Genomic DNA, 20,457 nt, shown 5'->3' with positions numbered 1-20,457 from the left:
ATTCTACGGAGACCCTGGAGTCCAACGTGATCCTGGTGGTGGTGACACCCCCCCTGATGGAGTCTAGACCCTGGTGGTGGTGGTGACACCCCCCCTGATGGAGTCTAGACCCTGGTGGTGGTGGTGACACCCCATGATGGAGTCTAGACCCTGGTGGTGGTGGTGACACCCCCCCTGGTGGAGTCTAGACCCTGGTGGTGGTGGTGACACCCCCCCTGGTGGTGACCCCTCCCCTGATGGAGTCTAGACCCTGGTGGGGGTGGTGACACCCCCCCTGATGGAGTCTAGACCCTGGTGGTGGTGGTGACCCCCCCCCCGATGGAGTCTAGACCCTGGTGGTGGTGGTGACACACCCCCTGATGGAGTCTAGACCCTGGTGGTGGTGGTGACACCCCATGACGGAGTCTAGACCCTGGTGGTGGTGGTGACACCCCATGACGGAGTCTAGACCCTGGTGGTGGTGGTGACACACCCCCTGATGGAGTCTAGACCCTGGTGGTGGTGGTGACACCCCATGACGGAGTCTAGACCCTGGTGGTGGTGGTGACACCCCATGATGGAGTCTAGACCCTGGTGGTGGTGGTGACACCCCATGATGGAGTCTAGACCCTGGTGGTGGTGGTGACACCCCCTGATGGAGTCTAGACCCTGGTGGTGGTGGTGACACCCCCTGATGGAGTCTAGACCCTGGTGGTGGTGGTGACACCCCCCCTGATGGAGTCTAGACCCTGGTGGTGGTGGTGACACCCCCCCTGATGGAGTCTAGACCCTGGTGGTGGTGGTGATCCCCGTGTAGAGGGTAGCGTGTGATTTCAGACAGTCCATGTTTTTAAACCGTAAGAACTCAGAGGTCAGATTCTTTAATTCACAACAAATGCTTCAAAACAAAACAGACAGTCACAGCCCAGTTCAGCCTCTTTATTAAAAACAAAGGTTGTGATTTGACATCACTGTAAACACATTAACCAATCAGAATCAAATATCTCAAGACCAGCACACGATGAAAACCCTCAGGACATAAAATGTGTCCTCAGTCATGATTAAAGGCTTCACGTACGTTAGAACACGATTAAACAAACAGTCATGATAATTACCCATAATTCATTCATTTTATTCTTCACACTTCCAAATGATCGTAACGTGACGGACTACCAGGGCCGTCTCAAAGAGGAAAAATCTGAGATCACGAGACGAAAAATACGCTGACGTATATTACCACATAATTTCCGTTGCCAGGAGATGTGACCACAAATCATCTAGAATTGATTTCCTGGTTAACAAGGTAATTTGGTTTAGCCAGTGTTGCTAACATTAGCAATGCTAACACCGCCAGCCTTCAGGCCTCCCTGCAGGTTAGCGTCCACATGTTGGGGCTGAATGTGGTCACACATCGCTCCCGTTTAGCCTACGTTCATTTGATGCTCTTTTTTCCGCTCTGCTCCAACGAGATCTGTTCACTGTGCTTGTTTACATCCTGGTACTTGAGCGAGGAGAGCGGGCACATTAACCGGAGAGACAGCCCGTCCATGGCGACAGCACCAGCTAGTGGTGAGTGTCTGCATTGCAGTTTAACTACATTTGAAAAGCCAACATCTAAAATATTAAGGAGTCGTTTAACTGACTTGTAACTCTGTCGAGTTAGCGAGAGTGATGTCGTTAACCGTTAATTCGACTGAGCGCACACATCTCTGGTGAGTAGCTGTGTGATTAGCAGCACAATGCATCCAATCAGGATGTTAAGAAACCCAGTAAGTCTCAAATATACACTTTGAGCCACACGTACGCGTAGACAACCTACTGCATCGTGAATGTAAATGTATACTTGGTATGCTTGTTTGTTGCTAGGCAACAGCAATGACGCATCATAGAGCAGGTAGTTATATGCATATTGAATCTTGCGTAGTGTTAATTTCTGAGGACGTGCACAACCAATGCTCTAAACCAACGCAGGTTATACTTAAAGGTTGAGAAAAGATCTCCATCACTCTGTCTGGGTCTTTTTCTCTGGAATGTGTGACCTCTTACCTAAAGTAGGAGAACGCTGGGTTTTGTTTTCAACAGATGAAATGTAAGAAGTTGTTCTTACACCAATTAAAAAACATGTTTAAAAACCTATATACGTTACTTGTCTTCTTTTAAACTGGTATTCCCTCTGATGGTTTTAGTGGTTCAGACAGGTCATATTCACAGGTCAAAACTTTACTAACTCTGTTCATATTTTTGCTCATCGTTGCTTCCAGTTTGTTTCCGACGCGGCGTTACAGCTGAATCAATACATCTGAAACCTAAAAGTATGATAGGATTCGAGAACTTTAATTACCAACTAGGGAATCAAAGTTAGGTGAACGTTAAATGACTGGATGATGCTAAAAAATGTGTTAACTTTGTTAGCCATCCATCACTCAATTTACGTCCTCTTATCCGAGGTCGGGTCGCGATGGCAGCAGACTAATCAGGTCAACCCAGACGTCCCTCTCCCAAGCAACATTTTCCAGCTCCTCCTGGAAGATCCCGAGGCGTTCCCAGGCCAGATGGGATATTTAATCCCTTCGGTGAACTCTGGGTCTACCCCGGGTCTCCTTCCAGTTGGGCGTGCCCAGAAAACCTCCAAAGGGAGGTGACCAGGAGATCCTGATTAGATGCCTGAACCACCTCAACTGGAGTAGCGGCTCTACTGCGAGCTCCTCCCCCTGAATGTCTTAGCTCCTCATTCCTCACCCGGAGGGAGTAATAAGATCCATGGCCTCTGACTTGGAGGTGTTGACACTGCAAACTGCCCCGATGTCTGCTGGATAACTAATAACTCTTTAATATGTTCAAAAGATGTTATCTGTTGCTTTGCACGCGTACATTTTTCAACTTAAGGCTCTGTTGTTGTTTTCCATTGCCAGAAGAGAGGTATTATCTGAGCACTATTAGTGCTGCCTTTTTAAGAACAAAGACCCTGAGACGGAAACTCAAAGTCTGAGTCCAGGATTACACTCAGAGTTTGTTCACCTGCTTTTTTAAAGTAGACCCAATAGTCTGAACCTCTCTGCCATCGTCTTCTGTTCGAGGAAACATCAAACAGAGTCACATGACCTGAAAAAAAAACCTTTGTAAGATGGTTCCTAGAGGCCACGTTTCGTTCCTGACAGCGATAATAGAAACAGAATAAGTGCATCGTAAGTTGCGGTGCAAATTTTTCAATAAGGTATAAGGCTAAAAATGACGGGGTCTTTAAAGACGCCCCAGTCTAACCTGAAGGGGCAAAGCTCATGATAGAAAGACGGTATTTTTGTTTGTTTTTCATCAACTTTGGCGTCTTCAAAAAGTTCTAAATGATCGCAGTCAGCTCAAATCACTGCAGTCACATGACACCGTGTCTTGACAGCACGCGAGCGTTGGATGTCGCATTGCGCACGATCACACACTCTGTCAAAAGTGAGGTGCTTTTATTTTGAAGGTGGACAAACTGAAGTGTGCTTTGTATTGACGAGTTGTCGACTCAAATCTCAACACTCAGAGGCTTGTCAGTAAACGTCTCGCGGTCAGCTGAATAAAGATCGTCTCTGGTGTTGACACAGGTCAAAGGTCAACATTTAAATCATGATGTGGATATTATTAATGCTCCACTATCCCCGCTTTGTAAAACGGGCTAACAAGCTAACAAGCTGTGCTGAGGGAGGAGAGAGTCAGAGCGTTGTAGAGCCCCCTCCTCCCTACGTCAGCGACAGAGAGGAAAACAGAAACGGGGAGTCGGGGGTGAAACGGCGGTTAGGACACTCCAATAGGAAACAATAGAATGAAGCTGATTTTGTCGCTGACGCTCACTCGCGTCGCGTGCTGTTAGGACATGCTGTAATGGTTGGGATCGACCCCCATCTGTAGTTTGAAGACACATCATCATCAGAACGTCTTATTGTCACAACGAGATTCTTTAAGGGCTGTCAGTATACGAGAACACTCCTCCAGGTCACTCTTCAGACAACTCGCTTCAGGTCGCTCCTCTGGTTTCACACACAGCATCGACTTTATTACCTGGCTCTGCAACGAGAAACAAGAAGAACTTTAACTGTGACCTCCACAAAATCGTTTCACAGTAATGTGGCTACGCGCCTGCCAAAGTGTTTATCAAAGCAACGCTGCCTCTGCCTCTCATTGGCTACAGCAGCTTAGGAACAGTTAATGGAAGATACTGATTGGTCAAATGAAGTGTCAATCAAAAGGTGTACCTCGAGGGGGAATTTGTATGAGAATCCTTGAGGAGGTTTCTGGTTTCTGACGTCTTCCCAAACCTGGAAAACATGCAGAACAAAAAAAGAAGAACATTGTAATTCACCGTATTCACATGGCCGCCATGTTTCTCTTTATTGCTCAAATCCTTGTCTCAGTCTTGATACTGTGTGGTCTTGTCTCAGTCTTGATACTGTGTGGTCTTGTGTGGTCTTGTCTCAGTCTTGATACTGTGTGGTCTTGTCTCAGTCTTGATACTGTGTGGTCTTGTCTCAGTCTTGATACTGTGTGGTCTTGTGTGGTCTTGTCTCAGTCTTGATACTGTGTGGTCTTGTCTCAGTCTTGATACTGTGTGGTCTTGCCTCAGTCTTGATACTGTGTGGTCTTGTGTGGTCTTGTCTCAGTCTTGATACTGTGTGGTCTTGTCTCAGTCTTGATACTGTGTGGTCTTGTCTCAGTCTTGATACTGTGTGGTCTTGTGTGGTCTTGTCTCAGTCTTGATACTGTGTGGTCTTGTCTCAGTCTTGATACTGTGTGGTCTTGTCTCAGTCTTGATACTGTGTGGTCTTGTGTGGTCTTGTCTCAGTCTTGATACTGTGTGGTCTTGTCTCAGTCTTGATACTGTGTGGTCTTGTCTCAGTCTTGATACTGTGTGGTCTTGCCTCAGTCTTGATACTGTGTGGTCTTGTCTCAGTCTTGATACTGTGTGGTCTTGCCTCAGTCTTGATACTGTGTGGTCTTGTCTCAGTCTTGATACTGTGTGGTCTTGTCTCAGTCTTGATACTGTGTGGTCTTGCCTCAGTCTTGATACTGTGTGGTCTTGCCTCAGTCTTGATACTGTGTGGTCTTGCCTCAGTCTTGATACTGTGTGGTCTTGCCTCAGTCTTGATACTGTGTGGTCTTGCCTCAGTCTTGGTTCTATGTGGTCTTCATCATGACTCACCTCTTTCCTTTCGTGTCCGGTGGAGAAGCTCCAAAGGAGTTCAAAATAAATCAACCCCAGAGCAAAGATGTCCACTTTCCGATCGTACGTTTTCCTGTCCCTCTGTTGGAAAAACAAGAAGAACAAAAAAACTCTTCAGAGGTGAACTCACAAAGAAGGCATCGCTTACTTCTGAGAATACTGAACATGGCTTTTATAATTAGTTGTCTGAATGCCAGAAATCTGTTCAGATGAGGGTTAGTTTTTACAAACTGTCTGCTCGCCTCTCGGGCTGTTGGAAGTGGTGATCTCTCAGTGTGAGTGTACCTGCTCACTGAGCTGTGGTTCTGACCCTCTGCCTGGTTCCGACCTGGCCCCTGCCTTTCCCCTTCAGATACTAAAACCTGATTATCTGATGGTTCTACAGATTATGTTTTCAGATGTTCCTGTGGTGTAAGGTTTGCTAAGAGTGATTTTACCCTCCCTGATCTGAATCCGGTTGTGGGGGGGAGAAGTGGAACTGGCTCGGTTTAGAGATCTTGTTTAGTGCGTTAAGCTGAGCTGCTTTCTTGTGAGTGGGAAGAGGTTTCCTCCATACTGGGGACGGACCGGCTCACCTGCTCAGGAGCCATGTACGTGTGTGTCCCTTTGCACATGGTTCTCTCCATCAGGTTCTCAGCATCGTCATCATTCTCATCCGTGACCAGACCAAAGTCTCCGATCTTCACTTCCCCGTCATTCCCGAACATGATATTAGCAGGCTGACGGTGGGAGACAAAACAAAACGTGAAGCTTCACGGCTGATTTGACCTGATGCATTATTTTATGACCTTCAACTCACCTTCAGGTCTCTGTGGATGAACTTCATGGAGTGGAAGTACTCAACCCCACTGATGATCTGCTTAGCGATACTCAGACTCTCTTCTCGTCTGTGGGAATCTTTCAAAGATTTCTTCACACTCTGCATGTTCCTTTCGTAGATCCACATCCGGAGATTGCTCGAGCAGCACAGCTCCATCTGAATGTAGAGGAACTTTGAGGCTGAACTACCAGTCGACCTGGAACAGAAGAACGTAAAAACAGTTATCTTCAGTCGATCCAGATGAAAGCACGTTGAGGATTTAAACCGCTGGATGGGACTGACTGTGTGCTGCTGCAACTGTCTGCTGCACTGTCCCCCTGGTACCCTGAATCCTCCAGCCAGCAGGTGTAGTATCGCACGATGTTGCTGTGATTGAGGTCGGACAACGCCGCCACCTCTCTCAGAGCTTTCCTGGTGCAAAAGACAAAACAATAAGACTTTTGTTAGGACACTTTAAAGTCACTTTGCATGGCCTGTGGAGCAGATTTCCTGCAGAATGAATCACCTACTCTTTGCAGCGGACGACCTTCACAGCGTAATACTTGTCCAGTAGTTTTGCTCTCGCCTTGAAGACACGACCGAAGCCTCCTTTGCCGAGACGATCTATGAAGTCAAACTCGGATAAAAACCTGCCAAAGTTAACAGAGAGGACGGAGTGAGTTTTTCCTCAGATGGTTTTATTTGTGAAGCTAGTGAAGCTAGCGAAGATTTTCTCGACGAGGATCTAAGGATAACTTTAACCTTAAACTTGAACAGGCGTTCATGTGCATTTAACAACCTGGAAACTTGTTATTGCATCGTGTCCGACACCACATGAATGCAGGGAAACTCGCTCTAGATAGTCCTCTGGTTGCCAGTTCATGTCTGCTGCTTTAGCGGTATCTCAGCTCTCTAATGCCTGCACCAGTTTTCCAAAGTGCTTAGTCAGGGATCTAACCCTGTTTCCCTGTTCCTCCGGTGACTCCACCACTGCCTGGCCTCAGTCCACCCCACAGTGCCCTCGTCACCAGGACTCCCTTCATCCCCCTCGTCTGACCTCATCTTTGGGTCCAGCTCTGGTAGTCGTCACAGGAGTGCATAAACAGTGATATACACAAAACATGTGTGTGATGTTGATGTTTTAGTTCTTGTACCTGGAAACGACTGACTGCTTTGCTGATTTCTCACTCAGCGTATTTGCTTGATTCTCTCCGTTGAAGTTAACCAAATCCTAAAAGATCAAAGTAGAGTCACGACAAACTGATTGAAATGTTTAACACATAAAACACGAGAAGGATTCACATCTTCTCACTTTACCTCTTTGCTTTGTCTCAGGGCATTCTTGAAGTTTGCTGCAATTCTAACAAAGAAGAAAATGGATCAGTCATCGCGTTGGGTCAAATAAAATGTGCTGCAGCTTTAAAGAAAAAAAAGTCTTACTTTATTTTCGGCTTCACTGCAGGACTCTGAATCTTTGGAACAAGAAGATAGAAGAATAATCTTTGAGTAGTCAGACTTTCAGGACATAAAACATGAGAGGAGGCCTGAAGAAGTTCATAAATTCACACTAATGGAAACATCACAATGCATTCTCCCAAACTTAAACTTTGAGATGACTAAAAAAGACTTCTGAAACAGAGAGAGACCTAAATAGGACATATCATCTCCCTCCTCCACCTTTTCAAACAGTCCTCCTCCACCTTTTCAAACAGTCCCCTCCTCCACCTTTTCAAACAGTCCTCCTCCACCTTTTCAAACAGTCCCCTCCTCCACCTTTTCAAACAGTCCTCCTCCACCTTTTCAAACAGTCCTCCTCCACCTTTTCAAACAGTCCCCTCCTCCACCTTTTCAAACAGTCCTCCTCCACCTTTTCAAACAGTCCCCTCCTCCACCTTTTCAAACAGTCCTCCTCCACCTTTTCAAACAGTCCCCTCCTTCACCTTTTCAAACAGTCCCCTCCGTCACCTTTTCAAACAGTCCTCCTCCACCTTTTCAAACAGTCCCCTCCTCCACCTTTTCAAACAGTCCTCCTCCACCTTTTCAAACAGTCCCCTCCTCCACCTTTTCAAACAGCCCTCCTCCACCTTTTCAAACAGCCCTCCTCCACCTTTTCAAACAGCCCTCCTCCACCTTTTCAAACAGCCCCCTCCTCCACCTTTTCAAACAGTCCCCTCCTCCACCTTTTCAAACAGTCCCCTCCTCCACCTTTTCAAACAGTCCTCCTCCATCTTTTCAAACAGTCCCCTCCTCCACCTTTTCAAACAGCCCCCTCCTCCACCTTTTCAAACAGTCCTCCTCCATCTTTTCAAACAGTCCTCCTCCATCTTTTCAAACAGTCCCCTCCTCCACCTTTTCAAACAGTCCTCCTCCATCTTTTCAAACAGTCCCCTCCTCCATCTTTTCAAACAGTCCCCTCCTCCACCTTTTCAAACAGCCCCCTCCTCCACCTTTTCAAACAGTCCTCCTCCATCTTTTCAAACAGTCCCCTCCTCCACCTTTTCAAACAGTCCTCTGTGGTCTAAATGAAACATCTGTGCTGTGCTTTGGTCAAAGTATAACCCAAGCACCAGAGGAGGTTTGTGACCCTGTATAAACCAGCTCTCTCAGAACGCTCCGTTTTGGTGTGTGTGTCTCTTTAAATGCAATGACCCCGCCCCCTGAGTTTTTCCCGTAGACATCACTCCTCTGTAGCGAGAATAAAAATGGCGGACCTGCGCAAAAGTTTTGTTCTAGTCTGGGGGTGGAGTCCATGGGTGGAGATATCAGGGGATTTTAATTTCACCAGAATCCCACTGTGACATCACAAGGAGAGCACATTTGAAACAGAGCATTTTTCTTGTGCAGACTTATGCAGACCACAAACAAAGGACTGGATGGGTTTATTTCACATGTTGTGGGTCAGTAGACTCTCAGGTTACACAGATAAATGTTCAGAAACACTGTAGAAGAGGATTTTTCATAATATGTCTCCTTTAAACTGTGATGACGTATGAGAGGTTACACGGCCGATGACTCACCTGATCTTTGGCAGGAGACGGAGAATCTGCAAAAACAATGAAGGAGTCACTGGAAGCTGTCTGCACGCTGCGGGACTTAGCATCAGAGGACTCCCTTCAGAAACAAAAAGAGACATGTTAGTATGATACCAAGCTCGACTCCAGAATCAGAATCTGAATCAGAGATACTTTATTAATCCCAGAGGGAATTTTGGACTTTGTGTCCTGATCGTAGTCTTACTCTACGCTTGTTGGTTTGGACGGACTGGCGAGGGCAGAATCTTCAGACACAGCTGACCCTGGAGATATCTGGAAGGACAACATTTTAACTACGTTAATCCTCCTGAACCAGGAGCATGATTATGTGCTCCTGGTTCAGGAGGATTAACGTAGTTCTGGTTCTGGAGAACCAGCACCATGTGAATCCTCCTGAACCAAGACCACATAATCCTCCTGAACCAGGACTTCCTCATCCACCCTGTGGTCTCTAATGTTCAGTGATGTTCCTGCGGTTAGATCTGTTCATGTTCTCACTACAAACAAATGGACTGCACCGAGTCCGAGACCCTCCTTTACAAGCGGTTTCTGTATGGTTGTCTGGTCCACACCCGGGTTTGATTGACAGCAGTAACAAACCGCACAGACTTTGCAAACGTACTGGAGTTAGTTTAAACAGATGAGGTGTGAAGCGGCCTGAGTTAACTCCAGTAAAGAGAGAGTTCCTGATAGTTAAATAAAAGACTCAAAGTGATATTAAGACGTAAGGTAAGGTCTTACATTACCTGGCTGTCAAAGTCAGACTGTTCCTGCAGAGCAGACCAGGCAAGCTGAGCTGCGTTCTGTTTGGCTTCCTTCACGCTCTTTCCCTCGCCAACCGGGTATTCCTTTTTCTCGATCACTACTTTGTAATAAAACCTGTTGAGAGACATTCAGATACACGTATAAAAGTTCTCTCTCGTGTCAGTGGGAAGTTTTCAAAGTGTGTTTTCGTCGTTCATACTCACTGAGGGTTATTAGGAAGACCACATCTCCTCTCAAACACGTAATCATGGAAGCGCTTTGATTTCTGGCAGTAGTTGTTGAGGAGTCCGATCACGTTTGTCTCGGGAAAATCTTTAACACTCGGACTCTTTGTCTTATCGCTGTAACCCAAAAAAACAATCAGAGAAGATTAAAAACCTTTGAATTACAGTCAGAAAATACTGCATCCCACGTGTTTGTTCTCACCAGACGTCTGCTTCTTGTTGACTTGATGCAAAGCTGCTTTTCTCATCTCCTGTCTTAAGAAAGAAGTTTCACAATAAAATTATTAAACTGCAGCTTGTGTGACGAAAAAAAAAAAAAACTCATGAAAATGATCTTTAAAGGCCTTAGTGAAGCCCAGAAAAACTATTATTACCAAGTGGAAAACCTTCAGGGCTGAGAGAAGAGGCAAGGGGGAAGTGACAAACACTGCAGTTCCTCGAGTGTCCACTAGAGTCTGTCTCCTGCAGTGAGTCAGTCTCCATAGAGCTCTATGTTAAAATGTCTAACTTTACAGCTGCAGTTCCTCCAGTGTCCACTAGAGTCTGTCTCCTGCAGTGAGTCAGTCTCCATAGAGCTCTATGTTAAAATGTCTAACTTTACAGCTGCAGTTCCTCCAGTGTCCACTAGAGTCTGTCTCCTGCAGTGAGTCAGTCCTCATAGAGCCCCATGTTGTCTCATTTTGTGGCAAACGCGATGATCTTTAATTTACTGGCTACTGAATCAGACGATATGACTTTGATAACTTGGCGTTTGCTAACCCTTCGCTCCTCTTCAGCTCCGCCCTCTCATCCATATATCGTCACACCTAGAAAACCAACATGGCGACGCCCAAAATACTGAACTACTATGATACTAATACTGATACTACTAATACTAATAGTATAATACTAATACTAATACTAGTAGTAATACTACTAATACTATGATCCCTTACTTACCTCTGAGGTTTTACTGCCACGTATCTCCCGATACACAAGCTTGGCTGCTTCCTCTTTAGCTTCCTTTTTTGTTTTTCCCGTAGCCGCTGGATACGCCTTATCACCAACCACGAAGCTTCAGAGATAACAATCGCACAGATTCAAGATTCAAGATTTGTATTTGTCACATGCTCATACAGATGTGCAGTGAATTGTAACGACTGTTCCGCAAGGCCGTGCAATAAACACTCAAATTACTAATACACATAAATATAGCAATATAGAAATATAATGTAATTTTAAAAAATATATATATTTGAATATACAAAATATAGAATAATGTTAGAATAATAAGACGTTATTTTATAAACCTTCCAATGCTGACTAAACAACACTGATCGTACTCACTGCAGGGCGCAGTTTGCTCCCACTTGTGTTGACTCCACAGCTCGTATTTGAAGTCTTTGTCTTTGTCCATATTCATTGAGCCAACTGATGAAGTTGACCGTGCTGGTACCTGACTGATGGATCGGTGAAGCAGGAACTTCTGCTGTCTTTTCAGTCTGTGAACAGGATACAAATAAAATGCAAGGCCAGTGTGCAGGTGTTCTATATCACAGAATATAAAAACATAGAGAGGATTATCTCACAGCTTCAGTTTGGTCCTCCAGCACCCCGCTGAGGGCGTTTTTAGCCGCGTTCTGTTTGGCTTCCTTCTTGTTCTTCCCAACGCCATCAGGATATGTCTTTCCATTCAGGATGGCCCTGACGGTAAACCTGAGAGGAGATTATAAAACACTATATTAAACAGGAAACATGTCACACTGAGTGTGGACAACAGGAACGAGAGGAATACAAAGGAGAACTCCTTCCTGCATTATTATCCCATACGATCTTTAGTAAAGCGTCTCCAGATAACACTTGCGCTTTACAAACAATGACTGATTGACTGATTGATGATGGCGCCGATTTGCGGTCTAAAAGCGGCTTCACACTCAAACGGCGCGCTCTGCTAAACCTGCTGCAACATTCACACTGACTTTGTTTCACCTCTGTTCCTGTTGCTCCCCTCTATTAGAGCTTTCACAGCTGCAGAAAACTCCTGAAGTGTTCATGCTGAGCGTCATGTGTGAACACAAACAGCTGAATGTTTCTCTCAGACTTTATCCAGAGTTTCTCCTCCTATTTATTCTGCAGGAAGTCAGAGTGAGCTGATGTGATCTGTTGAACTAAACAAAGAATTGATATAAAGGCAAATATTCTCATTATAGCATCGTATGTTGCTTCATCTGCTACTTCCAAGTTGTTTTTTTTACGTCATGTCTTACCTCAGGAGACCCCCCCCCCAGTCTGACAGGGATAGTCTCCTGCTGTGAGGTGCATGTGAGAACAGCCAGGAGCGAATATTTAAAAAAAAAAGCTTCACACTTAAATGTTTATGTATTTTAAAGCAGCAGTATGTAACTCTGACACCTAGTGGTTAAAATGGGTACTGCAGTCTAAATTCTAAACATCATAGAGAGCTGTCTCTCCCCCCCTCTCTAGAGTGGATGCTCACTCAGGTCACCATGTGGTGGACTCTGAAGCTTCAGTGTTTATCCAGCTCTGCATGGGTCTGTAAACCTTTCTGTGTTCTAACCTCTCTCCATTTTTCAAAAGCATCTCCAATATTGATCCTAGTTTGAGCACGTTTCTGCTCGTGGAGCTTATTAGAAACATGCAGAGGCTTTTTAGGTCGGGTACAATCACTTCTATCTGAACCACTTCTCTTGACCGCTTCCATCGCTGCAACACCTGTTGACCTGATAACTGCTCTCATATCTGGTGAACCGAGGGGTGTCCAAAACGGCCGTGTGGGGGCGTGTCTTAAAAGCGCCTACCTTCTCTGGTCCAAACAAATCCAGAGCATTCAGGAGCAGAATCTAAAGTTAGAAGGAGGACATACTGGCTGCTGCATTGTTGTCAGAGAAGCCAGCACTTCAACATAGCATGTTTCCTTAATGATCAGATAGTAAGATACCTTTATCATCTCACTCTCTACACAGCTCACTGATTGGACCTTTAAAAGCCCGGTTTTAGTTGGACTAACACATCAATTCCACTTTTCAAACTGCAGGTAAACGCTCTGAATGATATGACAGGATGTACAAACTAAACTGTGAATGTAAAAGGAGCTACAGATGACAATGTGCTGCAGGAGGAACCTTTACCTCTGAGCTCCTGGGACTAACAGTTCCTGATACTTTAGGATTATATTCATGTAAACAACACTGTGACATGTGTATTACAAAGTCATGAACTCCATGTCTGGATGGTTATTATTCTGTGAAGGACATAAAGTCAGCAGAATATAAACATGCAGTTCATCATATTACAGTCCAGAATAACGGTGCAGCTCATAACGCCTCCTGGTAACTTCTTCCACTCACGTTTTGATGTGGTCAGGGCCGACAGAGCCGACGTCTTCATATCTCAGCTGGCAGCGCTCCTTCTGCACATGCTCATTCAACTTAGCGACGTAGTTTTCAGCCTCCATACTTCCGTCAGCTGTTTGAATGTCTAAAACATTTCATTCAAATAATAATAATAAGTCTAAAGAGCGCTAATGTAACGTCACTTCACCTGTCCGGTCTTTATGGCCACCCTGCTTCCACGTCCGGGTCTTTCTGTCAACCCCTCCGCAGCTTTAAGTTTCGTTTTCCCGGTAAACGTCACACATGGTGCCTTCATGCGCCGTCGGAAATATCACTTCTCAGTGTATACCAATAAAAACTGTCCCTATTTCAGCCAAAGAAGGACACGTTAAGATGATAGAGCTTCAGCCCTTAGAGAAGCATTTATTATTTAAAAAAATATTTATTCATAATCATTATTATGAAACTGAAACTTTAGAACATCTGTTTTTTGATTGTGAAAACAAACGATCTTTTATGGGCAGTGGTTCTCAACTGGTGGGTCGGGACCAGGAGGTGGGTCGGGACCAGGAGGTGGGTCGGGACCAGGAGGTGGGTCGCAGAGTTGTTGTCAGTTGGTCGTGAATGTGCCCGAGGAAAAAAAAGTCTAGTCCCCAACTAAGGACTGACAAGGTCAGATTCGTCTGATTGTGCCCATCGTTGACTCGTCGACTTCTCAAAAACTTTTGGATTTTCAGCGATTAATCGTGATTTTAAAATGAATCGTTGACAGCTGTTTCATGCTTTTTAAACGGTTCATTTGCACGCGCCCCATGTGCTGAGGCCTGAATCCTTCATGGCGGTCAGACCAGGTCACTGACTCTGTCCGCTGTCCTGTCGCTAGATGAAGATAAATCTTTAATGTTTAATTTATTTATTCTAATGTTCTGTAACCTTTCCCTGTGTACTGTGCATCTGCACTTGATATGTTTTCTGTATTGTCTGTTCTTCATTAAGTACATGTGACTAACTGCAGCCAAATGTACCTACAGGTACAAATACAGGCACCTGAACCTGAGGCCGGTATTATTATAGTTATTATTATAACTGTTCTTTTTAAATTTCATTGAATAATGAGTCGAGGAAGGACCACTCAAACAAACAACTTAAAAAAACAACATTTAATGAAAACACAGGTTTGGACTTTCTCTTTAAATATTTGTCTAAAAAAAAAAAAAAAAACTTAGCAAATCTTTTAAAAGTATAAATACTTATATCCTGAATAGCCAGAAAGGTGCAGTACAAACAGAGATTCTGAAGATGGAGGACAGATGGAGGATGAAGAAATGTACTGTGGCTGGGAAGTGAATACCAAAAACAACAAAGTGTGAAACTCTCTGACGAATGCTGACACACATTTACAACTCAGGTAGATCACTTTTAAATGTGTTCTACAGAGTTTATGGTGAGCCCACCTGAGTCTTTATGTTGCGTTTTATTTGATCTTGTGAATCAGAAATACCAAGTTGCCGGTCAGGAACGCCCTTCTTGAAGTCGGAATTCTGACTTGAAGAGCTAATCACACCTATTTGGTTTTTTGAACCAGGCTGTAAACATGTTCATCTCTGCTGTAAAAACAGGCTTTTTAGAATGGGTGTGTATGTGACTTCCTGTGCGTGGACACTCCAGGAACTGCAGGATTTTACACTTCACACTTCATTCTTCAACGCCAGAGGTTGCTGCTTGGTTTCACACTTTGTAAATTTGTTTGGCACTTCTCAGCCACCGTATAAAAGTTCTCCTAATTCTGATCACACAACAGTTTTTTTTTTTTTACAGCTGAGCTCAAGTTTCACATGAAATCTGTCTGCGCTCTTTAACAAACATTTCTTTAACGTCTTCTGTGCAGCTTCATTCATGGTCTGCGGCGGTGTCTCCAGGACAGTTGGAGCATAAGTCGTCTTCGTCTGTGAACAAAGAACACGTTTTAAAGAACACCAGCAGAGACAACGATGACAGTACTGTCGTCACCATGCTTACCGTTATAGGTGGTCCCGCACCAAATACAGTAAAAATGGACTCCTCTCAGGTAGGACGTCAGGATCTGAAGTTTGTCAAAGGACTGAGAAGGAAGAGGAAGAAAATCAAGTGAACTCCATGTTTCTGTGACGCGTTTTAAAGAAAGGTGATAACAACATTTATATTAATTCATTCAGATTTTAAAAGACATCACTGAACGAGAAGGTGAAGACTCACAGTTAACTGCTCCGTCTCTTCCTCCTCCTCCTCCTCCTCTTCCTCTTCCTCATCCTTAGGAGCATCCTCCTCCTCATTGGGCCAGTACCACTCCTCTCTGGGGACGCTGATGCCCTGAAAACACGATTCAACCAAAGAAGGTTTCACACAAAGCTAAAAATCTAATTACTGAGTGAATTAATGAAAAATGAATTGTGAACAAAGTGTTGATTTTGTTCCCCTGCCTCACTCGCTTAGTGCTCGGACCTCCATAACATTTCTGAACAGAGCAGAAATATGTCTTCATCTTGTATCATATTAAGCCTCTTTTTCAAGTTTGAAGGTCGTCTTTATTCTCGCTGTGAGAGAGCGATTTGTTCTGCAGTCAGCAGTAAAAACAAACATCCAACCTGAGATTACAAGAAGTTAAAGTCCAATGGACAATAAATACAAGAGATAAGAGCAGGAGGTCTCAGCAGCTCAGTGCTGCAAACATGTACCCCCCCACCCTGGGTCCCTCTGGTCACTTCCTGTCAGCCCCTATGGTCACTTCCTGTCAGCCCCTGTGTGTCTGATCAGTCTAAAAGCTGTTTGTTTACACTTCCTGTCGTTGTCTCCTCCTCTCTTCATCCTTACTTGTGTTGCTCTGACTCTCTGATGTTCGTTACTTTGGATAAAAACGTCTGATCATTTAATTGTAGAATTGCTTGTTTAATCGCCCTCGTGGCGCCGCGTCGGCGATGTCTGACCTTCTGACTGTCGAGCTGCTCGCAGGCTCGCCGACTCCTCCTGAGATCTCCTTCGATCTTGCGCTCCTCTCTCTCCGTCCGCACTCTTGACCTGATGAAACACAACATTAAACTCTGACACACCTGGAGAACATTTAAGAAAGGAGACGGTGCATCGAGAAGACAAACTTCACCTGAAGTCTTCCAGAGATTTGGTTTCATTCTGTTGGCTGGCTCGTGCTTTCTGTCGATAGTTTTCCAGTTCTTCCTCGGCTTTTCTCTTCTTCACCTCTTCCATTCCAATGCCCCCTCTGTCTGATTCAGAATGAACACAAACACAGAAATCAGTTGGATAGAGAGCGTGAACACAAAGACACCATCGCTTTAAATCGAGATCTTACGACTTGGTTAACATATCTATTGAGGCATATAAGGCTAGAGGTGTCAAACATCTAATATCACTGATATATAAGGGATTACAGAATTCAAAAAAACACTCTACTACTCAGGTCAGACAGAAGTGGGAGAGGGAATCCGGCCAGGAGATATCTGAGGACGACTGGAATGACATTTTGAACAATCTGTCGGGAATTCTGCTGGAAGAACTGAATTTGTTTCTTTATAACCCCAAAGTTGAAGTTTTTGCAGCAGGGTTCTCAGGATCAGAACAAATGTTGGAGGCAATGTGATAAATCAATGGCAGATCACTTTCACATATTTTGGGATTGCTCACAGGTCCAGCCATTTTGGAGGTTACAGAAGTAATGAGTGTCATGTTTAGAATAAACGTGGACTGCTCTTTTATCACACTATACCTGTCAGATGATAAACATCTGTATAAAGTCCTTCTGGTTGCAGCTAAGAAAGCAATCACAGGGAGTACCGTATGAGCAGTATGATTGGTTAGCAATAATCAACGAAATACACCGCATGGAGAGGCTGAGCTTCTCATTAAGGCTGAAGTGTGACCAATATATAAAAGTCTGGAGGAAATGGAATATGTACTGTACAGAATGTAACTCTTCTTAAATGAAAAACCCTGATTTGTGTATTTTGACTAATGTATGGCCCGTGTTACCTTTTTTCTTTTGTCTTGTTTTACTCTGAAAATATTAAAAAAATAAAAAAATCTAGATCTTACCTGTTTTAATATTTAGGGGAATAGGATCCACCCTCCCTGCACCTGATGGGGTCACACACATGAACATTAGCGGTGATGAAAAGTGAAAACATTAAAGAATAACAAAGACTTCTAAAAACACAAACTCGCCCTGCTTCCCGAGGCCTTGGCCGGCTTTGTAACCCATCTTCTGCAGGAGAGCGAAGCCCTTGTTCTGACTGCTGAGGGAGTTTTGTAAAGCCGCTTCTCTACTTTCTTTCTCCTGCTCTTTGAAGCTCTTCTGTCGGTTCTTCACGTTCGTCTCCTGATGTTGGCTCTCCTTCTTCACCGCTTCTTTGACCCTCCTCACCATGCTGACACCTGGTTTCACATCCTGTCTGAAGAACAAAGAAACCGCAATTCAATTCAATTCAATTTATTTGTATAGCGTCAACTCATAACAAGTGTTATCTCAAGACACTTTACAAAAAGCAGGTAAAAGACCTTACTCATTGTTATGTTACATAAAGCAGGTAAAAGACCTTACTCATTGTTATGTTACATAAAGCAGGTAAAAGACCTTACTTATTGTTATGTTACATAAAGCAGGTAAAAGACCTTACTTATTGTTATGATACAAAAAGCAGGTAAAAGACCTTACTCATTGTTATGATACAAAAAGCAGGTAAAAGACCTTACTCATTGTTATGTTACATAAAGCAGGTAAAAGACCTTACTCATTGTTATGTTACAAAGATCCGGTCTATTCATCATGAGCACTTTAGCAAAGCAGCAAAAGTTACCGTGGTAAGAAGAAAGCACTGGATCAGGATCTGACACCACAACTAGTCAAAAACAATCACTATCCACGGTGAGTCGTAATGTGACCTCGGTCTCCATCGAACCCTAAATGTTCTGGACTCGTCTTGATCTCGTAACACTCTGGTCTCGGTCTCGGTCCTTTCTTAGTCTCGATTCCTTAAAGTCTTGGTCTGGGGTCTTGGACATGCACACACACACACACACACACGGTCCCCCTTTACACCGTAACACCGGACACACACACACACACACACACACACACACGGTCCCCCTTTACACCGTAACACCGGACACACACACACACACGGTCCCCCTTTACACCGTAACACCGGACACACACACACACACACACACACACGGTCCCCCTTTACACCGTAACACCGGACACACACACACACACGGTCCCCCTTTACACCGTAACACCGGACACACACACACACACGGTCTCCCTTTACACCGTAACACCGGACACACACACACACGGTCTCCCTTTACACCGTAACACCGGACACACACACACACGGTCCCCCTTTACACCGTAACACTGGACACACACACACACACACACACACACACACACACACGGTCCCCCTTTACACCGTAACACCACACACACACACACACACACACACACACACACACACACACACACACACACACACACACACACACACACACACACACACACACACACACACACACACACACACACACACACACACACACACACACACACACACACACACACACACACACACACACACACACACACACACACACACACACACACACACACACACACACACACACACACACACACACACACACACACACACACACACACACACACAGTAAGGATAATAACCTATTTTTACCTGTCATGTGTGCTCAGGATATATAGTGCCGTGCTCACCTGGCTTTGTTTGGTCCGTTTAGTAAAACAGAATAAAAGTGCCGTGTGGAAAATCCCCAACTTTATCATCTGTCTAACTGATGCTAACCAGCTATCCCGGGACTTAATGCCAACTAGCTACACCTCCTGTACCAGCAGCGTTACACACACACACACACACACACACACACACACACACAGACACAGACACACACACAGACACACACACAGACACACACAGACACACACAGACACACACACAGACACACACACACAGACACACACACACACACACAGACACACACACGGACACACACAGACACACACAGACACACACACACACACACACACACACACACACACACACACACACACAGACACAGACACACACACACACACACACACACACACACACACACACAGACACACACACAGACACACACAGACACACACACACAGACACACACACACACACACAGACACACACACGGACACACACAGACACACACAGACACACACACACACACACACAGACACACACACACACACACACACACACACACACACACACAGACACACACACAGACACACACACACACACACACAGACACACACAGACACACACACACACACACACACACACACACACACACACAGACACACACACACACACACACACACACACACACACACACACACACAGACAGACACACACACAGACACACACACACACACACACACAGACACACACAGACACACACACACACACACACAGACACACACACACAGACACACACACACACACACACAGACACACACACACACACACACACACACTAACACACACACACACACACACACACACACACACACACACACACACACACACACACACACACACACACACACACACACACACACACACACACACACACACACACACACACACACACGGTGATAAATGTTATTTTTATAATTCTTACATTTTATTGAGGAAGGCGTCTGACATGTAGTCCTCCTCCTCCTCCTCTTCATCACACATGTTCAGAAGATTCAGTTAGTAAATACTTCTCCAGCTCGATGTTTGTATCCGCTCCTCTGTTGCTTTGGTTCGTCCTCAGATACATTCCGAGTAGCAACAACAACCGTACAGGACAAATATTTAATTCCGGACCCATTTATGAATATTAATTGTAGGAATTTATCATTAATGAAACGAGAAACTATGAAACCCATTCAAATCCTATGCGTTAATATTGTTTTAAACAAATCACGTTTTACCTCCTCATTCTATAAATACTAAGAATGTATTTAGGTCAGAAGAACCTCACCTGTTTCATAGTTACGTTCTTTTCCCAAAAGGTAGACGAC

General features: G+C 44.6%; 2 protein-coding genes across 3 annotated transcripts; both read right to left on the bottom strand.

Annotated features, from left to right (window-relative positions):
- Positions 1-904: 904 nt before the first annotated feature.
- Positions 905-13,591, bottom strand: eif2ak2 (eukaryotic translation initiation factor 2-alpha kinase 2). The gene is made up of 19 exons (XM_065959698.1): positions 13,347-13,591; positions 11,568-11,694; positions 11,326-11,480; positions 10,939-11,053; positions 10,202-10,254; positions 9,979-10,116; positions 9,757-9,889; positions 9,216-9,283; positions 8,996-9,089; positions 7,419-7,450; positions 7,296-7,338; positions 7,133-7,209; positions 6,509-6,628; positions 6,282-6,410; positions 5,979-6,195; positions 5,755-5,898; positions 5,159-5,260; positions 4,215-4,277; positions 905-4,026 (listed from the first exon to the last, which is right to left on the bottom strand). Exons 1-19 carry the CDS (start codon positions 13,451-13,453, stop codon positions 3,889-3,891), a joined length of 2,055 nt encoding a protein of 684 aa, XP_065815770.1. The 5' UTR covers positions 13,454-13,591; the 3' UTR covers positions 905-3,888.
- A 1,400-nt stretch (positions 13,592-14,991) lies between these two features.
- Positions 14,992-20,230, bottom strand: gpatch11 (G patch domain containing 11). Of its 2 annotated transcripts, none has more exons than XM_065959746.1 (8): positions 20,070-20,230; positions 17,544-17,770; positions 17,415-17,456; positions 16,468-16,588; positions 16,295-16,385; positions 15,567-15,680; positions 15,351-15,432; positions 14,992-15,277 (listed from the first exon to the last, which is right to left on the bottom strand). In XM_065959746.1, the coding sequence occupies exons 1-8, from the start codon at positions 20,126-20,128 to the stop codon at positions 15,222-15,224; spliced, it is 792 nt and encodes a 263-aa protein (XP_065815818.1). In that variant the 5' UTR covers positions 20,129-20,230; the 3' UTR covers positions 14,992-15,221. The 2 variants fall into 2 exon arrangements, with proteins under 2 accessions (XP_065815818.1, XP_065815819.1); XM_065959747.1 differs by having other exon boundaries at positions 17,544-17,766; positions 20,070-20,217.
- Between the last annotated feature and the right edge of the window lie 227 nt (positions 20,231-20,457).

The sequence above is a fragment of the Labrus bergylta genome, chromosome 10 (assembly GCF_963930695.1).
Source record: "Labrus bergylta chromosome 10, fLabBer1.1, whole genome shotgun sequence".
Classification (NCBI taxonomy): Eukaryota; Metazoa; Chordata; class Actinopteri; order Labriformes; family Labridae; genus Labrus; species Labrus bergylta.
This window is presented reverse-complemented; position numbering and strand designations above follow the sequence as displayed.

Bases quoted from the DNA above. Each gene is read 5' to 3' on its own strand.
- eif2ak2 (XM_065959698.1), bottom strand. From the start codon at position 13,453: ATGGAGGCTGAAAACTACGTCGCTAAGTTGAATGAGCATGTGCAGAAG. The intron at 11,054-11,325 runs GTGAGTACGATC...TTATCTCTGAAG, and splicing joins GGAGCAAACTGCGCCCTGCA to CTTCGTGGTTGGTGATAAGG. The intron at 6,196-6,281 runs GTCAGTCCCATC...CTTCTGTTCCAG, and splicing joins GACAGTTGCAGCAGCACACA to GTCGACTGGTAGTTCAGCCT.
- gpatch11 (XM_065959746.1), bottom strand. From the start codon at position 20,128: ATGTGTGATGAAGAGGAGGAGGAGGAGGACTACATGTCAGACGCCTTC. The intron at 16,386-16,467 runs GTGAAGTTTGTC...GTGTTTCATCAG, and splicing joins AAATCTCTGGAAGACTTCAG to GTCAAGAGTGCGGACGGAGA. The intron at 15,681-16,294 runs GTCAGACATCGC...TCGTGTTTTCAG, and splicing joins AGCAGCTCGACAGTCAGAAG to GGCATCAGCGTCCCCAGAGA.